Source organism: Myotis yumanensis, unplaced genomic scaffold (assembly GCF_028538775.1).
Source record: "Myotis yumanensis isolate MYYU_CA2020_CCGP unplaced genomic scaffold, mMyoYum1.0.hap1 SCAF_1, whole genome shotgun sequence".
In the NCBI taxonomy this organism is placed as follows: Eukaryota; Metazoa; Chordata; class Mammalia; order Chiroptera; family Vespertilionidae; genus Myotis; species Myotis yumanensis.
In genome coordinates this window covers 171,917,039-171,939,087 of record NW_027223752.1, presented here as the reverse complement: position 1 = coordinate 171,939,087, position 22,049 = coordinate 171,917,039, and the positions used below count along the sequence as shown (strand labels likewise).

The 22,049-nt window shown below is 41.6% G+C and overlaps 1 protein-coding gene across 1 annotated transcript in view; it reads right to left on the bottom strand.

Moving 5' to 3' along the window:
* The window catches only part of DNAJB14 (DnaJ heat shock protein family (Hsp40) member B14), a 48,853-nt gene extending 28,099 nt beyond the window's left edge, over positions 1-20,754 (bottom strand). The window contains exons 1-2 of the mRNA XM_070392146.1: positions 20,542-20,754; positions 633-801 (exon numbers count right to left, since the gene is read on the bottom strand). Of these exons, the coding sequence (XP_070248247.1) occupies positions 633-801; positions 20,542-20,674 (302 nt within the window). The 5' untranslated portion in view covers positions 20,675-20,754. The remainder of the gene's footprint in view (positions 1-632; positions 802-20,541) is intronic.
* Between the last annotated feature and the right edge of the window lie 1,295 nt (positions 20,755-22,049).

Genomic DNA, 22,049 nt, shown 5'->3' with positions numbered 1-22,049 from the left:
AATCCTCACCCAAGGATATTTTTCCATTGAATTTTAGAGAGAGTGAAAGAGAGAAAGTCCGAGAGAAATATCGATTTAAGAGAAGCACATTGATTACTTGCCTCCTGCATGAGCCCGGATCAGGCAGGGCCTGGGCTGGGGAGGAGCCTGCAACTGAGGTACATGCCCTTGACCAGAATTGAACCTAGGACCCTTCAGTCCGCAGGCCGATGCTCTAGCCACTGAACCAAATTGGCTAGGGATACACACTGTTTTTATAAAGAATATAAAACAGCCCTAGTTGGTTTGGCTCAGTGGATAAAGCATTGGCCTGCAGACTGAAGGGTCCCGGGTTCAATTCTGGTCAAGGGCACGTGCTCAGGCTCAATCCCTAGTAGGGGGCATGCAGGAGGCAACCAATCAATGATTCTCTCTCATCATTGATGTTTTTATCCTTCTCTCCCTCTCCCTTCCTCTCTGAAATCAATAAAAATATATTTTAAAAAAATATATAAAATGTAACATACCTAGAGTTCAATTTCTTGATGTCTGTTCTACTGAATTATAACTCAAACACTTTTTTAGCTGTTATACCATTTAAAAATTACATTAGCAGCAACTGTAGTTGAAATATAAGTCATATTTATTCCTACCTGAGAACTCCATCTATTTGGTCTTTGGTGTAGCCTTTTCCGTCACCACTACCAGACGTGCTGTCCTTTGTGCAATTAGGCTTGCTTTGATCAGCACTACCTGATGGTTTTCGGCAATGAGGGCTATTTCCAGCTGTGCTTCCATTTTTCATAATTATTTCCAATAGGGCTGTAGAAAGATACAAAAAAACATTATGTCTGTTTACATATATATGATCTTGAGAAGTTATAAAGCTGGCAAATTAAGAATCATGTTCTCCATAAAAACTCTCCATAGCATCTTTTTAAAGAGCAAGCATTCCCGTATGTATTTAACTGTTTACAGAACACTAATCACAATTTAAAAGTAGAATAACAAGAAATTTAAAACTAATACCTCAAAATTACTATCATTCAGTTACTTATGACACTTTTATTTGTCATATCATGATAAAACTGCAGAATACCAAAGAAAAAGTAGTTGATAAGATTATCTACAAAGAAACAGAAATTAGACTTCCTATTTCTTCTTCAACAGCAACAATGGCAGCTAAAAGACACTGAAATAATATCTTCAAAATGCTCAGAAAGAGTAACTTTCAACTCAAGTTCTGCACTAATTTTCTAAAAATGCAGGTTAGAAACATTTTCAAACAAATAAGACCAAAAATTTTACTTCTAAGATTTCTAAAGGGTACTATAATATATTAGGCAGAAGAAAAATGCTTCTAGACAGGCTGTAGAAGGGAATGGTGAGCAAATACTTTGATAAATGTATGAGTAAATATAAACACTAAGTCTATAAAATAATAGTATGTCTAGAATTTGATTTAAATACTGATGGGTCATAAAAGAGAAGGTAGAGAGAATATATAAAATAAGATTGACCATATACATATTCATAATCGTTAAGATGGGAGGGTGATAGGGACTGATAATATTATTCCCTCTCCTATGAATGTGTGAAACTTTCCGTAAGTTAAAACTATGCATTAAAAAAAAAATCATGCCACTTCACACCTACTAGGACAGCGGTTCTCAAACTGTGGGTCGCAACCCCTTTGGGGGTCGAACGACCCTTTCACAGGGGTCGCCTAAGACCATCGGAAAACACATATATAATTACATATTGTTTTTGTGATTAATCACTATGTTTTAATTATGTTCAATTTGTAACAATGAAAATACATCCTGCATATCAGATATTTACATTACGATTCATAACAGTAGCAAAATTACAGTTATAAAGTAGCAACAAAAATAATTTTATGGTTGGGGGTCACTACAACATGAGGAACTGTATTAAAGGGTTGCGGCATTAGGAAGGTTGAGAACCACTGTACTAGGATGACTATAATAAGAAATATGGACAATAACAAGTGTTGGCAAGGATGTGGAAAACCTGGAATCCTAATATACTGTTGGCGAGAATGTAAAATATGTGGCAAGTTTGAAAAATCATTTGGTTGTTCTTTAAAAGATTAAATACATAGTTACCATTTGACACAACAATCCTATCCCTGGGTATATACCCAAGAGAAATTAAAACATACATTTACACAAAAACTGGCTCACAAATGTTCATAACAGCATTGTTGATAACAGAAAAAAATGGAAACAATCCAAATGTCCATCAACTGATGAGTAGATAAATAAAATGCAATATGCCCAATGGAATATTATTTAACAATGAAACTATATGAACTACTGATATACACTACAACATAGATAAACCTTGAAAACATGCTAAGTAAAAAAGTCACTAAAGACCGTATTGTTTGATTCCATATATATGAAATATATAGAACAGGGAAATTTACAGAGACAGAAAGTAGATTAGTCATTGCCAAGAGCTAGTGGGAAGGGAATAGTGGAATTAGGAAGAAATAAGGAGTGACTGCTAATGTGCATGGGGTTTCCTTTTGAGGCAAATAAAATGTTCTAAAACTGATTGTTGTAATGGTTGTATAACTCTGTGAATATAATAAAACCCACTAAATGGTATGTTTTAAGAAAAGTAATTGTATAGTATGTGAATTATATCTCAATAAAGCTTTTCTTATATAATAAAAGGCTAATATGCAAATCGACCGAATAGCGGAACAACCGGTTGCTATGACATGCACTGACCACCATGGGGCAGACACTAAATGCAGGAGCTGCCCTCTGGTGGTCAGTGTGCTCCCACAGGGGGAGTGCCGCTCAGCCAGAAGCTGGACTCCTGGCTGGCAAGTGCAGTGGCAGTGGCGGGAGCCTTACCTGCCTCTGCAGCAGCACTAAGGATATCAGACTGCTGACTTAGGCCTGCTCCCTGCAGGCCTAAGCCATCAATCGGACATCCCTCGAGGGGTCCCGGACTGCGAGAGGACACAGGTCAGGCTGAGGGATCCCACCCTCAGTGCACAAATTTTCGTGCACTGGGCCTCTAGTATATATATATAAAATCCTAGCAGTGTCATTGGTAAATTTGCAAATATATATATATATATATATAAAAAACAGGGTGGGCAAACATAGGCTTACAGTTGCTAGTATGCAAAATTTTATTTTTATATTGCTATTTATTAATTGTTGTATTATTTATTTGTATTACAACTATAAACCTACTTTTGCCCATATATATATATATATATATATATATATATATACACACATTGTATGAGAATTTCTTTCTACCATATTTTTCCCTAGCTAATGCATTTAAGAGGTCACCAAAGATATAAGAAATTGAGTTTTTGTAACAATCTAGTAGTAGATGGTACAGAAAGGCTCCTAATTAGACAACAATCTATTATTAACAAGTTAAGTATAATATAATATACACTGAGTGGCCAGATTATTATGACCACCTGATGTTTATAGGCAAATTAGCTATAATTTCACGCTGAAGTTGCTAGAGGGCCAGGCCATTATAAATAGAGAAGCAGGTTGTCTGCCACGACAGAAGTGATTTTTTTCTGAAGATACGGGTAAACAATGCGATTTAACAGCCTTTGAATGTGATATATATATATATATATATATATATATATATATATATATTATACAGAGTGTCCCCCCAAAATGTGTACACACTATAAAGGCAGTTTATTAAAATATTAAGAGGCCTGGTGCACAAATTCATTCACAGGTGGGGTCCCTCGGCCTGGCTGGTGATCAGGGCCGTCTTGCCCAATCCCGATTGAGGCTGATTGGGGCCGGCCTGCTGGAGGGACTACGGGAGATTGGCTGGCCACGGGAGGTTGGCTGTGGGAGTGCACTGACCACCAGGAGGCAGCTCCTGCGTTGAGCATCTGCCCTCTGGTGGTCAGTGCATGTCATAGTGACCGGTCGACCAGTCGTTTGGTCGTATGGTCGCTTAGGCTTTTATATATGTATATTTCATTTTCAATATGTAATAGAATCTACAGCTATCAGCTATTAAAGTGTGTATACATTTTGGGGGGGACATGCTGTAGTATATAGTCAGTTTTTAACTGCAGTTTCTTACTTAATGCAAACACAATGTTAACCTTGAGGTCAGAAGACTGCATGGTCCATGAGGTAGTGGTTCACAACTTTTAAATATGAAAAATTTTATGAGAATTCTAGAAGTAGACTGTGACAGCAACTTAAAATTTAAATCTCTACAAATTCCCTCATAAAAACTGAGCAATTAAATAGCAAAATCAAAACCTCATGCACAATATTCCAAAATACAAGAAAGTGGGCACAACCCACCAACAGATCTATGTGGGTAGTATAAAGAAGACGCTAGTAATAAGGCATCTGCCCTTCAACAAAACAAAAGAACTTCAAAATTACCAACCGGGACTCTATATGCAGCACAGCAGGCAAAATTAAGAAAAGTATATAAAAAGGAATGGGTTCTACTCACTACAATAGAATGTGAGTGAACGGGTTCATAATAAACTCTTGCAGTGGTTCTCAACCTTCCTCATGCCGCGACCCTGTAATACAGTTCCTCATGTTGTAGTGACCCCCAACCATAAAATTATTTTTGTTGCTACTTCATAACTGTAATTTTGCTATGTTATGAATCGTAATGTAAATATCTGATATGCAGGATGTATTTTCATTGTTACAAATTGAACATAATTAAAGCATAGTGATTAATCACAAAAACAGTATGTAATTATATATGTGTTTTCCCATGGTCTTAGGCAACCCCTGTGAAAGGGTCGTTCGACCCCCAAAGGGGTCGCGACCCACAGGTTGGCGACCCACAGGTTCTTTAGGGCAGAGAATACTCCAATCACTACAAACTCTCAAAACTAAACACTCAAAGCTCTCTTCCAGAACAAAGCCACACTGAGGAGAAACTACAGGGAACAGGCCCCAGACTGAAGAGACAGGGGCAATAGGAAAAAAGAAAAGAGAAACTCCAGATAAAGTAGGGAAGGAGAAAAGAGTGAGGAGATCTTACATAATAAGGTGAAATATTTTCAACCATTACACAAAAAACAAAGAAGGGTTTCTGTGTATTTAGAATGGCTAACTACACATAAAAATATGTAAAAGAAAATGAAAGAAATAAAATCTGAAACAAAGTTATTATAAGAAAAAAGAGAATAAGAATAAGTAAATATCTAAAGACAATGAAAGCATACCACAAAGACTTGCTGACAAAACAGGTAAACACTATAACCTACTACTTCAAATCAAGCTGAAAACTTTAAGAACTTACACATAATACAAAATGATAACATAAATTAGAATTAGGACAACCTCCAAAAGGACCTTTCTATAAGAAATAAAAATCAATTAAAAAAGAATAAATTAGAAGAAACAGGGAGTTATAAACATGACAGATATTATGTAACTAAAAAGTAAAAATTTTTAAATATAAAAGACAAAAATTAAAAAGAAAATGACAAATAATGAAGACAGTAAAGAAGACTCAACATACATACAATAGAATGCCTGATGAAGAAAAACAAAACTTATATAACCATAATTGGAGAAAATGTTTCTGATATAAAAACAGAAACATCTGAAGTCATATAATCAAAGGGCAAATCACATACCTAAGAATATTGACCCAGATTAATGAACACCAAGCTATATTCTAATAAATTACTGAACTTCTAGGCAAAAATATCAACTGACTTGTAAAGGAAAAAATAATAAGATTGTCATCAGGTTTTGCTCATCAACAGTACTTGTATAAAATAACATACTTAGATAGCCAAAGAAAGAAAACTGGAGCCAAGGATTTTATATCTACCTAACTATAAGCACTAAGATGACAGATGAACTGTTTTCAACATTCCAGAACTTAGCATAATTCCCATAGGCCCTTCCTGGAAACCTATTGGTTGACAAGCTTCAGGATTCCAAAGTAATTAGAGATACATAGGGACTGATGGGGAGAATGAAATGTATAGTGATCTACAAAGATAAGACTAAATGATGATTAAAAGAGAGCGCAGATAGTATGTAATGGTATGTTCTGACACTGAAAATAAGTTGAAATATATTTTTTTTTAATTTTAATAATTTTTATTTCTTAAAGTATTACAAAGAGTATTACATATGTCTCCTTTTTTCCTCCCCTTGACATTCCCCCGGCCCCTACCCCCCCCGCTCCCCCCCGCCCCGTGTCTTGTGTCCATTGGTTAATCTTATCTGCATGCATATAAGTCCTTCAGTTGGTCTCTTAATCCCCCCCCCCCAACCCTCCCCAGGCTTCCCACTGTAGTTTAACATTCTGTTCAATGTTGCTCTGCTTCTGTATCTACCCCTGTTCATCAGTCCATACTGGTCCCCTTTATTTGTCCCAACCTCACTGGAGTAGTCGCAACCTCACCAGGGCCGTCTGAGCCTCACCAGGGCTGTTTCAACCTCACCGGGGCCGTCCCTACCTCACGGGGGCCGTTTCAACCTCACCGGGGTCGTCCCTACCTCACGGGGGCCGTTTCAACCTCACCGGGGTCGTCCCTACCACACCGGGGCCGTTTCAACCTGACCGGGGTTGTCCCTACCACACCGGGGCCGTTTCGACCTGACCAGGGTCGTCCCTACCTCACGGGGGCCGTTTCAACCTCACCGGGGTCGTCCCTACCTCACGGGGGCCGTTTCAACCTCACCGGGGTTGTCCCTACCACACCGAGGCTGTTTCAACCTGACCGGGGTTGTCCCTACCACACGGGGGCCGTTTCGACCTGACTGGGGTCGTCCCTACCTCACGGGGGCCGGATCAACCTCACCGGGGTCGTCCCTACCTCACGGGGGCCGTTTCAACCTGACCGGGGTTGTCCCTACCACACCGGGGCCGTTTCGACCTGACCAGGGTCGTCCCTACCTCACGGGGGCCGGATCAACCTCACCGGGGTCGTCCCTACCTCACGGGGGCCGTTTCAACCTGACCGGGGTTGTCCCTACCACACCGGGGCCGTTTCGACCTGACCAGGGTCATCCCTACCTCACGGGGGCCGTTTCAACCTCACCGGGGTCGTCCCTACCACACCGGGGCCGTTTCGACCTGACTGGGGTCGTCCCTACCTCACGGGGGGCCGAAGTTGAAATATTTTTTAAATGGTGGTCTTACTCTTTCTTTTTACTTGAAAAAAAATATTGGCTTTCTCTACCTTCCCTTCTCTTCCTTTTGGCAGCTGAGGCCTGGACCAAGGAAGGAGTCATAGCCAAAAACAAGGCTGATTTTGATAGGGCCTGCACCAATGGGTTCAAGGAGGCAACTAATTATTTACAGAAGAAATTGAACAAGTAACTGAAGGTAGCAGGAGCCACATTTCTCACTGTCAGAGAATGGAATTACAAATATGGAAACGGAGAAGGCTAGAATGAACTCTGTGGTGAACTATAAAAGGAGGTGTATAAATCTCGCATAGATATAAAAATTAACATAGATTAAATTAATATAGATTAAATTACTATAGATATGTATATTCCCACATACAAACACATATAACACAGATATATACATACACATACATAGACATATATGTATTCATACATACATATATTTCCTAGCTCTGTCTCCTGAAGAGACCTAAGGGCATCCCTGTCCCAATGAGCTTATCTAGTGTCAGTATCTGTTTCCAAGTACCACTGTCCACCAAAAAGAATCAGGGCTCCTTAGAGAAACAACTGATTCCCAGAATAGAAAATAAAGTGGGGCTGAAATATCTTTTGTGCCATAAAGTAGAGATGCTGAAAGAATGATGAGGACATGTCAAAAAGACACAGGGCTCCTACTAAATCTGAGCATCAAAATAAATAATGATAGTAATGGGTTAAATAGGAATCCATAAATCCATACTAATAAATTGAATAGGTTGAATGCCAACTAATGAATTGTAGAAGGAATGACGGAATTAGCAACCATCAGCAATTTACCCAGGAAAGAATCATCAATGAATGCTAAAAGGAGTTGGTGAAAATATATTATGGAACAGAACATTTACATAGTCTCAAAGTATTTCCCCACAAAATATTTATGAATTGTAAAGTGAGAGAAAAGTAAGTCTAGAGTGGAGAAACCTGGCATCACCAACTTCATCAAGTGATCAAAGTTAATCTCACCAGTAAGGACCAAATCAACATAACGTATTCCCTTACACATTACATTAAGAAACATCACTTCTATGGTATTTCTGCCAAAAACTTATATGTGGAAATGCCAAACACAAATTGAGGGACAAAGTAAAGAAGAGAAAAGCTGTATTTGGAGAATAAAACATGCCCATAAATGCAACTTGTATCCTTTTTGCTATCCAAAACATAACTGAAAAAACTGGCAGAATTTGAATGAAGTACATACATTAATTTCATGAATCTGATGGTTATGTTGAGAGTGTCCTTGTCTTAGAAAATATACACTGAATTATTTAAGGGTAATAGGACATCATGTTTACAACTTACTCTTAGTTCAGGAAGAAATATAATAACATTGTGTGTGGGAGTGGGGGGGGAGGGGTGATACCAGGGAGGGAGAAGAAGTGCATGATAAAGCAAATGTGACAACATTTTATCCAATAGAAAGCCTGAGTAATATGCATATGGGAAGTCTGCACTCTTCTGTGACTTTTCTCTAAGTTTGAAATTATTTCAAAATTTAAAAAAAATACAAAATGGTGAGGGAAATGGAGTATATGCGAAGACAATTTAACTGTTTTCATTAATTATGCCAGTAGGTAGTGTTGGTAATATTACTCTGAAACTTTTATGTATATGATGTGGCATAAAGCAGATAAATAATTATGACATATCTATCCTTTACCATGGCCTTAAGAAACAATTATTACTATGGAAGGAATTGTTTCTGTACACTGAAAAAGCCCAGAAACAATAAATAATTTAGTACCCACAGTACTCTTAATGCCAGATTGTGATACTAAAAACCCCATTTTTCCACTAAAAGAAACTATGACTTATTGGAAATATAGTTGATTCCAATTTCTAGTACAGGAAATGTACTAGAGTAGCTCGAAACAATACTATACTGAAGAGCAAGGTAACTACTAAAAACCACTGGGCGTGTGTCCAGTACTCCAGAGCTAACATAAAGGGGATCCCATTGCTTTTGGAAAATAAAAAGAATCAACTCCTTTCCTTGAAAACTGATCAAGGCAATCAAGCACTTATCCCACTTTTCCTATATGAATTACACCACTGTGCAACTCTAAGACAGGTGAGGGGGAAGTGTCTCTTTATAGAAGTATTTCAGCTAAATAAATTATTTTTTAAAATTATGAAGCCAGATATGAAAGTGGTTAGATGTGTTTAGTATTTACAGTGGCCACAAAGTTCCCTTGCATGCTAGTTAGAAGTTATCTGTACATTCCCTTTCATTCTTAGCACAAACATGTTTTTTTTGTACACCTTCTATGTTAATAGCTACATGCTGAATACTACACTAAAGCAGTATCATATAGTTGTTTTAGATTTTCAAAAGCAATTATGATACTGAAAAGTTTTCTACAATTTCACACATAAGGATTCTGCTTAACAATGACTATGTTGCACATGCGCTCACACCAAACACTAGTTCCACAAAGTTAAAATTTGCACAAGTTCCATTACCTCTGGGTCTCAATATCCATTTCTGTCATCTTAAAAATGGAATCAGCAAGGTTTTCTGTATTAGTAATCACTGGAACCAATGCCTGAGAAGGTAATATAATTCAGTTCAAGTACTGCCAGAATTTTTAGTACATTGGATTTTCTTGATTTATTAAATATCTTAGCTATCACATGAAATCTCATTTACAATAATGTGCAGTATTACAAACATTGGTTGGGCAAATACAGTGATTATGAACCAGATTACATTTACTTTTGGTTTAAACTATTCAGCCTTATTTTATGCATTCACTTTCTAGATATACTGCTTTGCCTGGAGTTTAATGTAATCTGCATTAAGTATACTCCATATTAAGAACCAGTGAAAGGCCGGGCCAGCGTGGCTAAGTGGTTGAGCATTGACCTATGAACCAGGAGGTCAAGGTTCAATTCCTGGTCAGAGCACATGCCCAGGTTGTGGACTTGATCCTAAGTGTGGCATGCAGGAGGCAGTCAATCAATGATTCTCTCTCATCACTTATGTTTCTATCTGTTTCTCCTTCTTCCTTCCTCTCTGAAATCAATAAAAATTTATTTTGAAACAGTGAAAAGTATATACAATATTAAAAATATTTATGTGGATATCCAGAAGTGAAAAACCAAGGTCTGATTTTTATTTTTTGCATTTTATAAATATAATTTTGGGTCCATTAAGCAGACATCTCTATATATAATCCTGGATGAGTAACATATATGGCCCCTGGATCCTCCTCCCCTCCTTTATTCTCAACCTCTTCAAAATCTCCTGCATTCACTGAAAAAGGCACTTGAGTCACCCATTCCATGGGCCTCATTCTGTACCCAATTATCACCCAATGTGTGAAATCTTTATTTTAGATGAAAATTATTTATTTTAACATTGTTAAAACACCAGAATTGCAAATGGAATAACATAACAAAAACTCATCATCTAGATTTAACAAATATAATAATTGGGTCATATTTGCTCCAAATTTTTTAAGGAAATGAATATTACAGATATATTTGAAACCTCCTTTGTTCCCATCTAAAATCTCATTTTTCTCCCTCATTCCATAGATAATTATATTTCTAGAGGTGACAGTATATTACCATTCAGAATTTATATTTTTACTACATACATGTGTATTATTTTACATCTTAAAATGTGCATATATTGTGTGGTGTAAGGACTGAAAACTAGATCTATGTAAGAGACTAAAGGGGCCAGAACAGCCCAAGCTTCTATTAAAAAATTGCATATGACATAGGTTGGTTTAGATATAGCCAGGAAAAGATGAAGTGAGTGTTTAATAAAAAGTTAGGAGAGCCCTGACCGGTTTGGCTCAGTGGATAGAGCGTCGACCTGCAGACTCAAGGGTCCCAGGTTCGATTCCGGTCAAGGGCATGTACCTCGGTTGCGGGCACATCCCCAGGGGGATGTGCAGGAGGCAGCTGATCGATGTTTCTCTCTCATCGATGTTTCTAACTCTCTATCCCTCTCCCTCTCTTTAAAAAAATCAATAAAATATATTTTTAAAAAAAGTTAGGGGATAACTGAATACCCATTTTAAAAAAAATCTAGAGGCCTGGGAGGGGGGAGGGGGAAGTGGTTCATCAGCCCAACCTGCACCCTCTCCAATCCGGGACCCCTTGGGGGATGTCCGACTGCCAGTTTAGGCCTGATCTCTGCACAACTGGGACTGCTGGCTCCTAACTGCTCACCTGCCTGCCTGCCCGATCACCCCTAAATGCTCTCCCCTGCCAGCCTGATCACCCTTAACCACCTCTGCTTTGGCTCCTGCCACCGTGGCTTTGTTCGGAAGGACACCTGGAAGATCTCCAATCTATCCGGTATAATTAGCATATTACCCTTTTATTAATATAGATAATCCTGAAAAATAATATCTAAAGGATTAATAGAAAGAGCAAAATTTCAAAATTTTAGAAAAAAATTTTAACAGTAGAAATTGATTTCTTAAACCAAGTACAAAATGCACAAAACACAGAAGAAAATACTGCAAAGTTTAGTTATATTAAAATTGGAAACAATTATATGAAAACACACCATAAAAGAGGGGGAAAGACTAGTTATGAATTAAAAGAAGCACTTGCTACACATATATCAATCAATAAAGGATGAGTATTCACAATACGGAATAGTCCTACAAGCTCGTAAGAAAGATATAAAAAATATAGTAGGAATTAATGGGCAAATGGCTAAAATAGGCAAGTCATAGAAGAGGAAGCTGGAATAGCCAATAAGCAAAAGAAAGATATTCAAATAAATTAAAACAAAATTTAACGTTCATCTTGGAGCATGTAAAATGTAAAAGCCTGACAATTTAAAATGTTGGAAAGAAAAGGGAAAATTAGTATTGCCATTTGGAAAATAATTAGCCCATCTCTAGAGAAGCAGGAATTCATACATGTATGACTCAGTTATTCCACTTTTAGATTAGACCCTAGAAAAATTCTGGCAGATGTGTTCATGAAGATATTCACAAGGATGTGTATTGTTATATAGGAAAATTATAAATGACCTACCCATGGAGCAATGGATAAGTTGTGCCATTTACTTATTACTGAATTCTGTACAATAGCAAAAGGTAATGAATTCATGTTCATTTAAAATTAAAAATAAAAGGATCCCAAAAAAAAGCAAGTTACTCGAAAGTCTGTTTTTATTTAATAAATAGTAGCCCGGTGCACGAAATTCGTGCACTGGGATGGGGGGGGGGGGGGGAGAAGGGGCCCCTCAGTCTGGCCTTCACCCTCCAATCTGAGACCCCTCAGGGAATGTCCAACTATCTGTTTGTGCCCACACTTTTAACAGATAACAGCTCCATTGTTGTTCCTTTCTTATGCTTAAAACCATTGGAATTAGTAGGTATTCAAAGTGTGTATACATTTTGGGGGGACACCCTGTATATCTCTAGTCAGTGGTGAAAGAAACCAACAGCAGATTTGGAACCCCCAGACAGGGAACCTTGCTCATTCCCCACATGTCTCCCCACTTCACTTTCCACCTTCGTGGGCAGCAGGAGAATTAACATTTCCTCTCATTAATTCGGAAAAGCACGTCCTGTCACTCGTTGCCCAGCAGGAGTGCTCTAGGCCCCAAGCAAGCAAGGCTCAGTCAGGGCAGCCTTCACTCATAGGTGCTGGCACCCAAAGTGCACATTCCTCCTATACAGTCGCCCCGACTATCCCACTCTTTCACTGAGAGGACGGAATTCCTCTCTGCCTCCGGGCTCTTTTTTTTTTTTTTTTTTAAATATATTTTATTGATTTTTCACAGAGAGGAAGGGAGAGAGATAGAGAGTTAGAAACATCGATGAGAGAGAAACATCAATCAGCTGCCCCCTGCACATCTCCCACTGGGGATGTGCCCGCAACCCAGGCACACGCCCTCAACCGGAATCGAACCTGGGACCCCTCAGTCCGCAAGCCGACACTCCATCCACTGAGCCAAACCGGTCTCGGCAGCCTCTGGGCTCTTGATCTTGAATGCTGACCGAAGGCACCTCAGAGAGGGCCGCCTGCGCCCACCAGGTGTGTCTGTCTGCACCTGCTCCTGCTTCAGCACCTGCATTAACTCCCCAGAGGTGATCTCGTAGCTGCACTGGCCTCCGTGTCATCTCACAGGCGCCCACTCTCAGCACCCAGAACACCCAGACACTCTCCAAAGGATGTGAGCGCATCAGAGGGGATGTGTGCACATCCTGTGGGGGTGTTAGGCATGCCGGGTTGATGGAAGTTCGGTGGAGAGGCGGGGGGAACTTGTGCACGCCTTGTTTGGAACTGTTGCAGGCGCGGGAGGGTGACAGTGTGCTGGGGGATGTTCGCATGCCAGGGGGGATGTGCACACCGGAGGCCTCTGGCTTTGCAGATCCGCAAACCCCCATGGTGCGGCCGGGAGGACATCAGTCTGGCCCGCCACGGTGGCTGTCCCTGCGATCCTGCACCTTCTGGGCCAGGAGGTGGATCTTGCGCAGTCACTCCTGGGCGCTGATGGCTGCCTCCCCGCCGTGAAGGGTCATGGATCCGAGTCCCAGGACCGTGCACAGCCTCAAGCGCTGCCCCCCACCTGGCAGGGTCACAGATCTGTGTCTTGGTCCCGTGGACAGCCTCAAGCACTGACCCCCACCCGGCAGGGTCACAGATTCGGGTCCCGGACTACAGACAGCCTCCCGTGCTGCCCCCCTGCCCACCAGGTCACAGATCCGGGTCCCGGGACCACGGACAGCCTCAAGCACTGCCTCCCGCCTGGCAGGGTCACAGATCTGAGTCCCAAACCGCAGACAGCGTTGCCTGCTGCCGCCTGCCTTCAGTATGCAAATTAGCTGCCATCTTGTTGCTTCAGGGTGGGGGTCCCCACTGGGGTGCCTGGCCAGTCTGGGTGAGGGGCTGAGGGCTGTTTTCAGGCTGGTGGGCGACTGAAGCTCCAAACCTCTCCTTTTTTTCTTTTTTTTTTTTTTTATTCTGGCATTTATTTACCTTCTATGCCTTTCACTGGAGCTGAGAGCCGGCTTTCTCTCTGAGGCTCGGCTGCTGAAAGCAGGTTTCTGGCCTTTGTTTACCTTCTGTATTCGAAACAATGTTGCGGTCTTGCTGGCTGAAGCTTGGATGACTAAAGCCGGTTTCTGGGGTTTTGTTTAGCTTCTATATTTGTTACAATGTTTCAAACTGCAAGCTCAGAGGCCAGCAGCGCAGGCGGGGAAGCTTGGATTCCTCCGTCACTGAAGCAAGGAAGCCTCCCTGTTCGCTTCAAGCTGCCTGGCTGCCGGCCGCCATCTTGGCTGGCAGTTAATGTGCATATCTCACTGATTAGCCAATGGGAAGGGTAGCGGCTGTACAGCTAATTATCATGTTTCTCTTTTATTAGATAGGATTTTCTGTCACACACCTGTTATATATCATGTTCATCATTAGCAGAATCTAAAATAAGAACACATAATTTGAAAAACAAATCCCTGCCCCCTCACAAACTAGAAGTGACTTTCATTTGTGTGATTACAGAATTAATGTGGCTCACCAGCCCTGGCCAGGTGGCTCAGATGTTTCTCCCTCAAAAATAAAATAAATTTTAAAAAATTTTAAATAAATAAATATAGTTTAAGAAACAAATGTAATTTACTTCTGCTTGCTGACATTATTTTTCCAGAATATTTATATTTCTTATGTAGTAGCTACTGAGGTATGTATATCAATCCTTTCAAACATAAACTAAACACATAATATGAAAATATTTGAAAGCTGTAAATTTGTTTCACTTAGATGTTCACTGCAATAAATAAATTGTAAAATAATATTCTCAACTAAAAACATAGAAAGCAATAATATCCTAGATCCATTTGAAGATCCAGTTTTTCCTCAAGGAAAACTCTTGCCAATTTTTAAAAGTGTTTTATCAATCAGACTTCTAATCCAGCAAGAATAAAATGTACAGAGGACAAAGATTCTGGAATTTAGTTTCATATTTTTCCATTCACTGTATAAGAATAATGAACATTGAAATGCAATGTTTTCTTTTGCCCATCTTACTATGAAAACCCTGAGTCAAACTCTGAGGTATAAGGGTTTTTTTGTTTGTTTGGTTTTTAAAGAATATATTTTTATTGATTTCAGAGAGGAAGGGAGAGGGAAAGAGAGATAGAAACATCAATTATGAGAGAGAATCACCAACTGGCTGCCTCCTGCACACCCCCTACTGGGGCACAAGCCCTTGATGAGAATCGAACCTGAGAGACCTTTAGTCCGCAAGCCAAAGCTCCATACTCTGAGCCAAACCGGTCAGGGGTCTGAGTTATAAGGGTTTGATGGTAGTCTAGAATAAGTGAAATTCAGAAATAAAAATATAAAATTTCATTTTAACCAGTAGCTTCAATTTCCTTCTACACTAAACATTTTACCAGGAGCTTACTAAAGTGTACCTGACCTTTCCCTCCTCTTAAATCTTAAATTATTCCAATAAACATCTAAAAACATTCAATGTAAAATACACTTTGCTAAGTATTTACACATAATTTATTTCAGCTAATGTTTACATCAATCCTGCGATGTAATCTTCATTTTACACATAACTAAACAAGGCTTAGAGAAACTAAGTAACTCGTCCCTAGTTACAAAGTTGTCAAAGGCAAAGTCTGCATCTGAACTAAGGTTTTCAGACTACAACACAACTGTATACTATCACTTATTTGGTAATTACATCCACTGCCTTATAATACATTGTACTACTTTCACTTTATATTTCTTAATTTTTCCTAAGTTCATGTCTTTAAGAGCAACAATTGTTTTGTGCTTTAATATCTTACAGTATCCCTTTAGTTTGTTGATTCAAGTTGCTTGTATGACAGAAGAATGTCAGACTACAAGTTTAAAAATTCTCAGGGCTTCACATTTGTAAAATAAAAATGATACCAAAGTAATTGAGTGCTTACTGTGAATGCTTTCCATGTATTAACTCATTTAATCCTCACAACAGCCCTATGAAATCAGTACATTATTATCCCATTTTGCAGAGGAAAAAGCTAAAGGCTAGAGAGGTTCTCTAACTTGCCCTAGATTTAGGTTACAAGTTAGTAGGTGGAGGAGCTAGGTTTCAAAAGCCACGGTATTGTCTCAAGTGCACCTTTACTTGCTTAAAGTTCAAACTATCCCTCTAGGACAGTGGTTCTCAACCTTCTGGCCCTTTAAATACAGTTCCTCATGTTGTGACCCAACCATAAAATTATTTTCGTTGCTACTTCATAACTGTAATGTTGCTACTGTTATTAATCGTAATGTAAATATCTGATATGCAGGATGATCTTAGGCGACCCCTGTGAAAGAGTTGTTCAACCGCCAAAGGGGTCGTGACCCACAGGTTGAGAACCGCTACTCTAGGACTAGATAGTGACTAAATGAAATGTATTCATACTGTAGGGAGAATAAAAATATTTAACTCTGGGCACTGATTTCTTAGATACGACACCAAAAGCACAGGCAATAAAAGCAAAAATAGATAAATGGGACTACACCAAACTTAAAAACTTTTGTGCATAAAAGGACACGATCAAGAGAGTGAAACACAACCTACAGAATAGGAGAAAAAATTGCAAATCCTGTATCTGATAAGGAGTTAATATCCAGATTTTATGAAGAACTCCTATAACTAAAAAAATAGCCCAATTAAAAAATGGGCAAAGGTCTTGAACAAACATTTCTCTAAAGATGATATACAAATGGCCAACAAGCATATAAAAAGATGTTCAACACCACTAATCCTAAGAGAAATGCAAATCAAAACCACAATGAGATATCACCTCACACTGGTCAGGATGGGTACTATACAACAACAAAAAACAGGCAAAGAGAAAATAAGTGTTGATGAAGATGTGGAGAAAATGGAACTCTGGTGCACGGTTGGTGGGAATGTAAAATGGTGCAACTTCTATGGAAAACAGTACAGCAGTCCCCCCAACAGTAAATAGCACTTTCAATAAAATCCAGCAATTCCCTTTCTGCATATACAGAGTGGCCAGATTATTATGACCACCTGACGTTTATAGGCAAATTAGCTATAATTTTGCGCTGAAGTTGCTAGAGGGCCAGACCATTATAAATAGGGAAGCAGGTTGTTTACCATGACAGAAGTTATTTTTTTCTGAAGATATGGGTAAACAACGCGATTTAACAGCCTTTGAACGTGGGATATATATGAACGTGAGTGGCCAGATTATTAAGACCGCCCCATCAGTACTTCGTTGGGCCACCTTTTGCCTTCAATACTGCGGCGATTCTTCTTGGCATTGACTCCACGAGATGTTGAAAGGTGATGCGAGGAATCTGACACCATGCCTGATGAATAGCACTGTCCAGTTCTGTGAGATCTGATGGTTGTGGAACCAGCTGCCTGATGGCTCTTTTAACTTTGTCCCACAAATGCTCAATTGGATTGAGATCTGGTGATTGTGGGGGCCACCTAAGCAAGGTAAAGTCTCCCTCATGTTTTTGAAAGCACTCCTGCACAATACGAGCACCGTGGCATGGTGCATTGTCTTGTTGAAAGAAGCCATCTCCACTGGGCTACGCCATCAACATGATAGGATGAACTTGATCAGCAACGACACTTAGGTATGTTGTGCTATTCAGACGTTATTCCACACAAATTAAAGGAACAAATCATGCCAGGAAAACATGCCCCAAACCATAGCACTGCCCACACCAGCTTGAAGGGTTGTACTCATGCATGTGGGGTGCATGCTTTCATGCTGTTTCCGCCAAATTCTCACTCTGCCATCTGCATGATGCAACTGGAAACGTGACTTATCGGACCACATGACTTTTTTCCAATGCTCGACTGTCCAATCCTTGTGTTCCTGTGCGAATTGGAGACATTTTATCTTGGTAACTGCAGACAGCAAAGGTGTCTGAACAGGCCTTCGGCTTCCATATCCCATACGATGCAGTGTCCGGCTAATTTGCCTACAAACGTCAGGTGGTCATAATAATCTGACCACTCAGTGTATTCCCAAAAGAATAGAAAGCAGGATCACAAAGAGGTATCTGCACTCCCATGCTCATAGCAGCAGTATTCACAATAGCCAAAATATAAAAACAATATAGGTGTCTATTGACAAATAAATGGATAATGAAAATGTGGTACACACACGCAATGGAATATTGTGCAACTTTTAAAAAGGAAATCCTACCACATACTACAGCATAGATGAACCTGAAGGACACCATGCTAAGTGAAATAAGCCGGTTAAAAAAAGACATGTCCTCGAATAACATTGCTTTGCTCAACTTCATTTTATTATAAGGTTGATGAGATGCAATAGGAACTTAATTTTTTAATAAAGATTTATTTTTTTTTAAGAGAAAGAGGGAGAGAAACATCGATGTGAGAGAGAAACATTGATCAGCTGCCTCCTGATTACCTCCTACTGAGATCAAGCCTGAAACCCGGCATGTGCCCTCACCGGGAATGGAGCCAGCAACCTTTAGGTGCACTGGACTACACCCAACCAACTGAGCCACACCAGCAAGGGCAGGAACTAAATTTTTGTTTATATTAATTAGCATGTGGCAAATTTCCTTTCATTATACATCCTGTTGGTTAAAGTCGCAGAACATATGGACTAAGTTAAGTGAGGAATTGCTGTATATAATTCCACTTCTATAAAGTACCTAAAGTGGTCAAATTTTAAAAGAAAATAGAATGGTGGTTGCCAGAGGAAGGTGGGTAGGGAAAATGGAAAGTTGTAAAACTGGTATAGAGTTTCAGTTCTGTAAGATGGAAAATTCTGGATATTTGTTGCACCACATGGTAAAAATGGTCAACACTGCTAAACTGCACACTGAAAGATGGTTAAAAAGGTAAATTTTAAGTGTTTTTTGCCAAATTAAAAAATATTAATTCTTTTCTTTCACTTCCCTTTCCTGTCCTCTCTGGTAATAGTATTCAATAGCAATACAATGAAAGGACAGAGAAAAACAAAGAATACAAGTGCTTCAACAATGTAGAAACAAATTAAGAGAACTCCACATTCTCATTATCAATTTTCTTCTTAACCTGGAAATACCTTAAGTTGCCACTGAAATATTATCCTACTAGAGGCCCTGTACACGAAATTCATGAATGGGTAGGGTTCCTAGGCCTGGCCGGCGATCAGGGCCCATCGGAGCCTTCAGGCTGCCAGCTGGGGCCTTCCTTCGTTTCACGCCACCCCCTGGTGGTCAGTGCATGTCATAGTGAGCGAGCGAACTCCCGTGTGGGCAATTTGCACATTACGCTTTTATATATATAGATTGCAAGGCACTACAGTGTAGTGGTTATAGGCCTTTTGGAGCTAGAAAGCACAAGTACTATTCTGACTTTGCTACTAATTACTATGTAGCCTTGTGTAAGATATTCTTTCATTCATTTATTCATTCACCCATCCATCCATCCATCCATCCATCCATCCATCAAAAAGACAGTTTGTATCCACATGGGTAAACCTGTTCAAACGAATCCTGGACCGCTACGCAGGCTTGTTCTGAAGAATGAATGAAGTAATTCATATAAAACACTGGGCACACGGTCTGGCACTTTGTAAATGCTCAATAAACATTGCTATTATTGGTACTTTAAAGCCTAGGACATGAACAGGGTGAATTCAACTAAGAGCCCAGTACTCTGTTCCTTAGAGACCTGCCTCATTTGTGGATAATCATGGTGTTATCAAATCAGATACTATTTTGCAAATCATTACGGACCCTTTATCATTCCTGTCAAATATGTGTTCCTCTCTTCTCCCGGGAAAAGCACTGTCATCTCGGGGATTGGAGAATGTTTGCTTTGGGAACAATGTTTACCCAGAGATGCTGGAACCCGAGATTTGCACACGAGCGACCTGGGTTCCCAGTTCCCTTCCCTCCCGGGGCCTAGGCCCCCTTTGGGGGCGAGGAGCGGGGAGAGGGGCCGCACAGCCCAGCACCTGGAGCACCCACTCCGGGCAGGCTGGGGCGGACCAGGCGGGCTCCCAGGGACGTTCTCCTGGGAGAATGGAGCCAGGCGTCCCGAAAACGGCCCGGGGAGCCGGCAACGCTCGCCGGTGGCTGAGGGCGGGCACTCGCAGGCCGCTGGTGCCGGGGGCTCGGCAGCCCAGCCCGGCCAGTCGGGCCCCGGCGGGAGGGGTGTCGGGATGTTCCTCCCGGTGTCCCCGGACGGTCGGTCGGGGCCCCGGCGGGAGGGGTGCAGGGATGCTCCTCCCGGTGTCCCCGGACGGTCGGTCGGGGCCCCGGCGGGAGGGGTGCAGGGATGCTCCTCCCGGTGTCCCCCGAGGGTCGGAAGGCGGGCGCGGGTGGGGGCAGGGCCGAAGCCGGGGGGAGGAGGGGAGGGCCGGGGCCTCACCGCGGGCCGCGGGCAGCGGGTACAGCTTCTCGGCCTTCTGCAGGAAGCGCCGGGCCTTGTCGCGGTCGCCGGCGTCCAGGGCCTCCCGGGCGATCTCCACACACTTCTCCGCCTCGTCCCGGTTCCCCTCCATGGCTGCCCGGCGCCTCCTTCCGCTTCCTCCGGGAGCGCGGTCAGGGCGGAAGCCGCCGCGGCGGCCGAGGAGGGCCGAGGAGGCAGGCCGGCCGGGCGGGGGTGTGCGGGGAGGAGCCCGCACGGCGGGCTCGCAGCTCCGCCTCCTCGCGGCGGCCCCCCCGCCCCGCGCGGGTCGCTAGGCGCGAGCCTCAGCCCCTCGGCGCCCTGCGCGCGGCGCCCACGGTCTCCCAGCCCAGCACCCGGAGGCCGCGCCGAGCCCCGGACCTCCCCACGCTGGCCGCAGCCCGCCGTCCAGGGAGGTGAGGGTGGTTTTCAAGAAAATTCCCGGAGGTCGAGGGCCCCTGGCCGGCCCCGCATCCAGGGAGGCGCGGTCCGGTGCCGCCCGCCAGCCCCGCCGCAGCGCTTCCGCCGCAGGTGCAGGGGACGCGGCGGAGCGTGGCTGGAACTAACCCGGGCGTTTTACCTGCCTCGTTTCAGCTACGCACCCTTTTCCCTGACCCAGATTCCACCCAGTTGTCTCTTGGGACGCCAGTGAGGTTCAAAGCCAGCTGTGTGCAATCATTCTGGTCTTGACCCCAATTCCTTTATGCTCCAAACAAGACAGGAACCAGCTTTAGGGGAATGTATTACACATCACAGAAGAAAACGACTTGGTTTCCTCCCTAATCTCGCTTTCATGACATTGCCAGCGAAATGTTGGTCTCCTGGGGAGGGGGCCAACTGATTGTTTGGCAAAGTCGTAACCCAAATTTTAAAAGGTTAAGACAACTTGCCAGAAACCAAAGGTCAAAATAACCCACTCAACCCAATCACAAAATAACCATTTCTACAATGTTCACTCAAGCTATTGTTACCCTTGTTGGACCTACCAAAATTCAGGCAAGGCTTCCAAGTAACTCCCGATTCTCTTCTGTAAAATGCAATAGTATTCCCAAAAGATGTTACCAAGTATCGAATGATTTAATTCAGTTTTCTACACTATGCAGCACAGAAAGCATTATCTGAAGTCTAAACTGAAAGTTCCTTTGTGGGGGTAGCTAAATACATACAGGATTTGCCTGCCCTCCTCCTCCTCCTCCCCAAGTCCATCACAGCCATGCTGCACAGTGCAGAGCTGTCACACACAGCAGGTTTGGACAACATGCAAACTGAGATGGACAAATAGCCTAAAAAACTTGTCCCATTCCAGGTCCTGCCAAAGTTTTAAAATCTTTAATAGCTAATTACACAATATTATTTTACAGTTTGGCCTGCTGTTTATATAGAAAATTAAGTTTAATTTCTGGAGAAGATATATGCTTAAGTTATTGATGGATGAGAGACCTATTCAAAAGAAAGGCGTTTCTATTACAATCAAGCACATTAAAAACAAC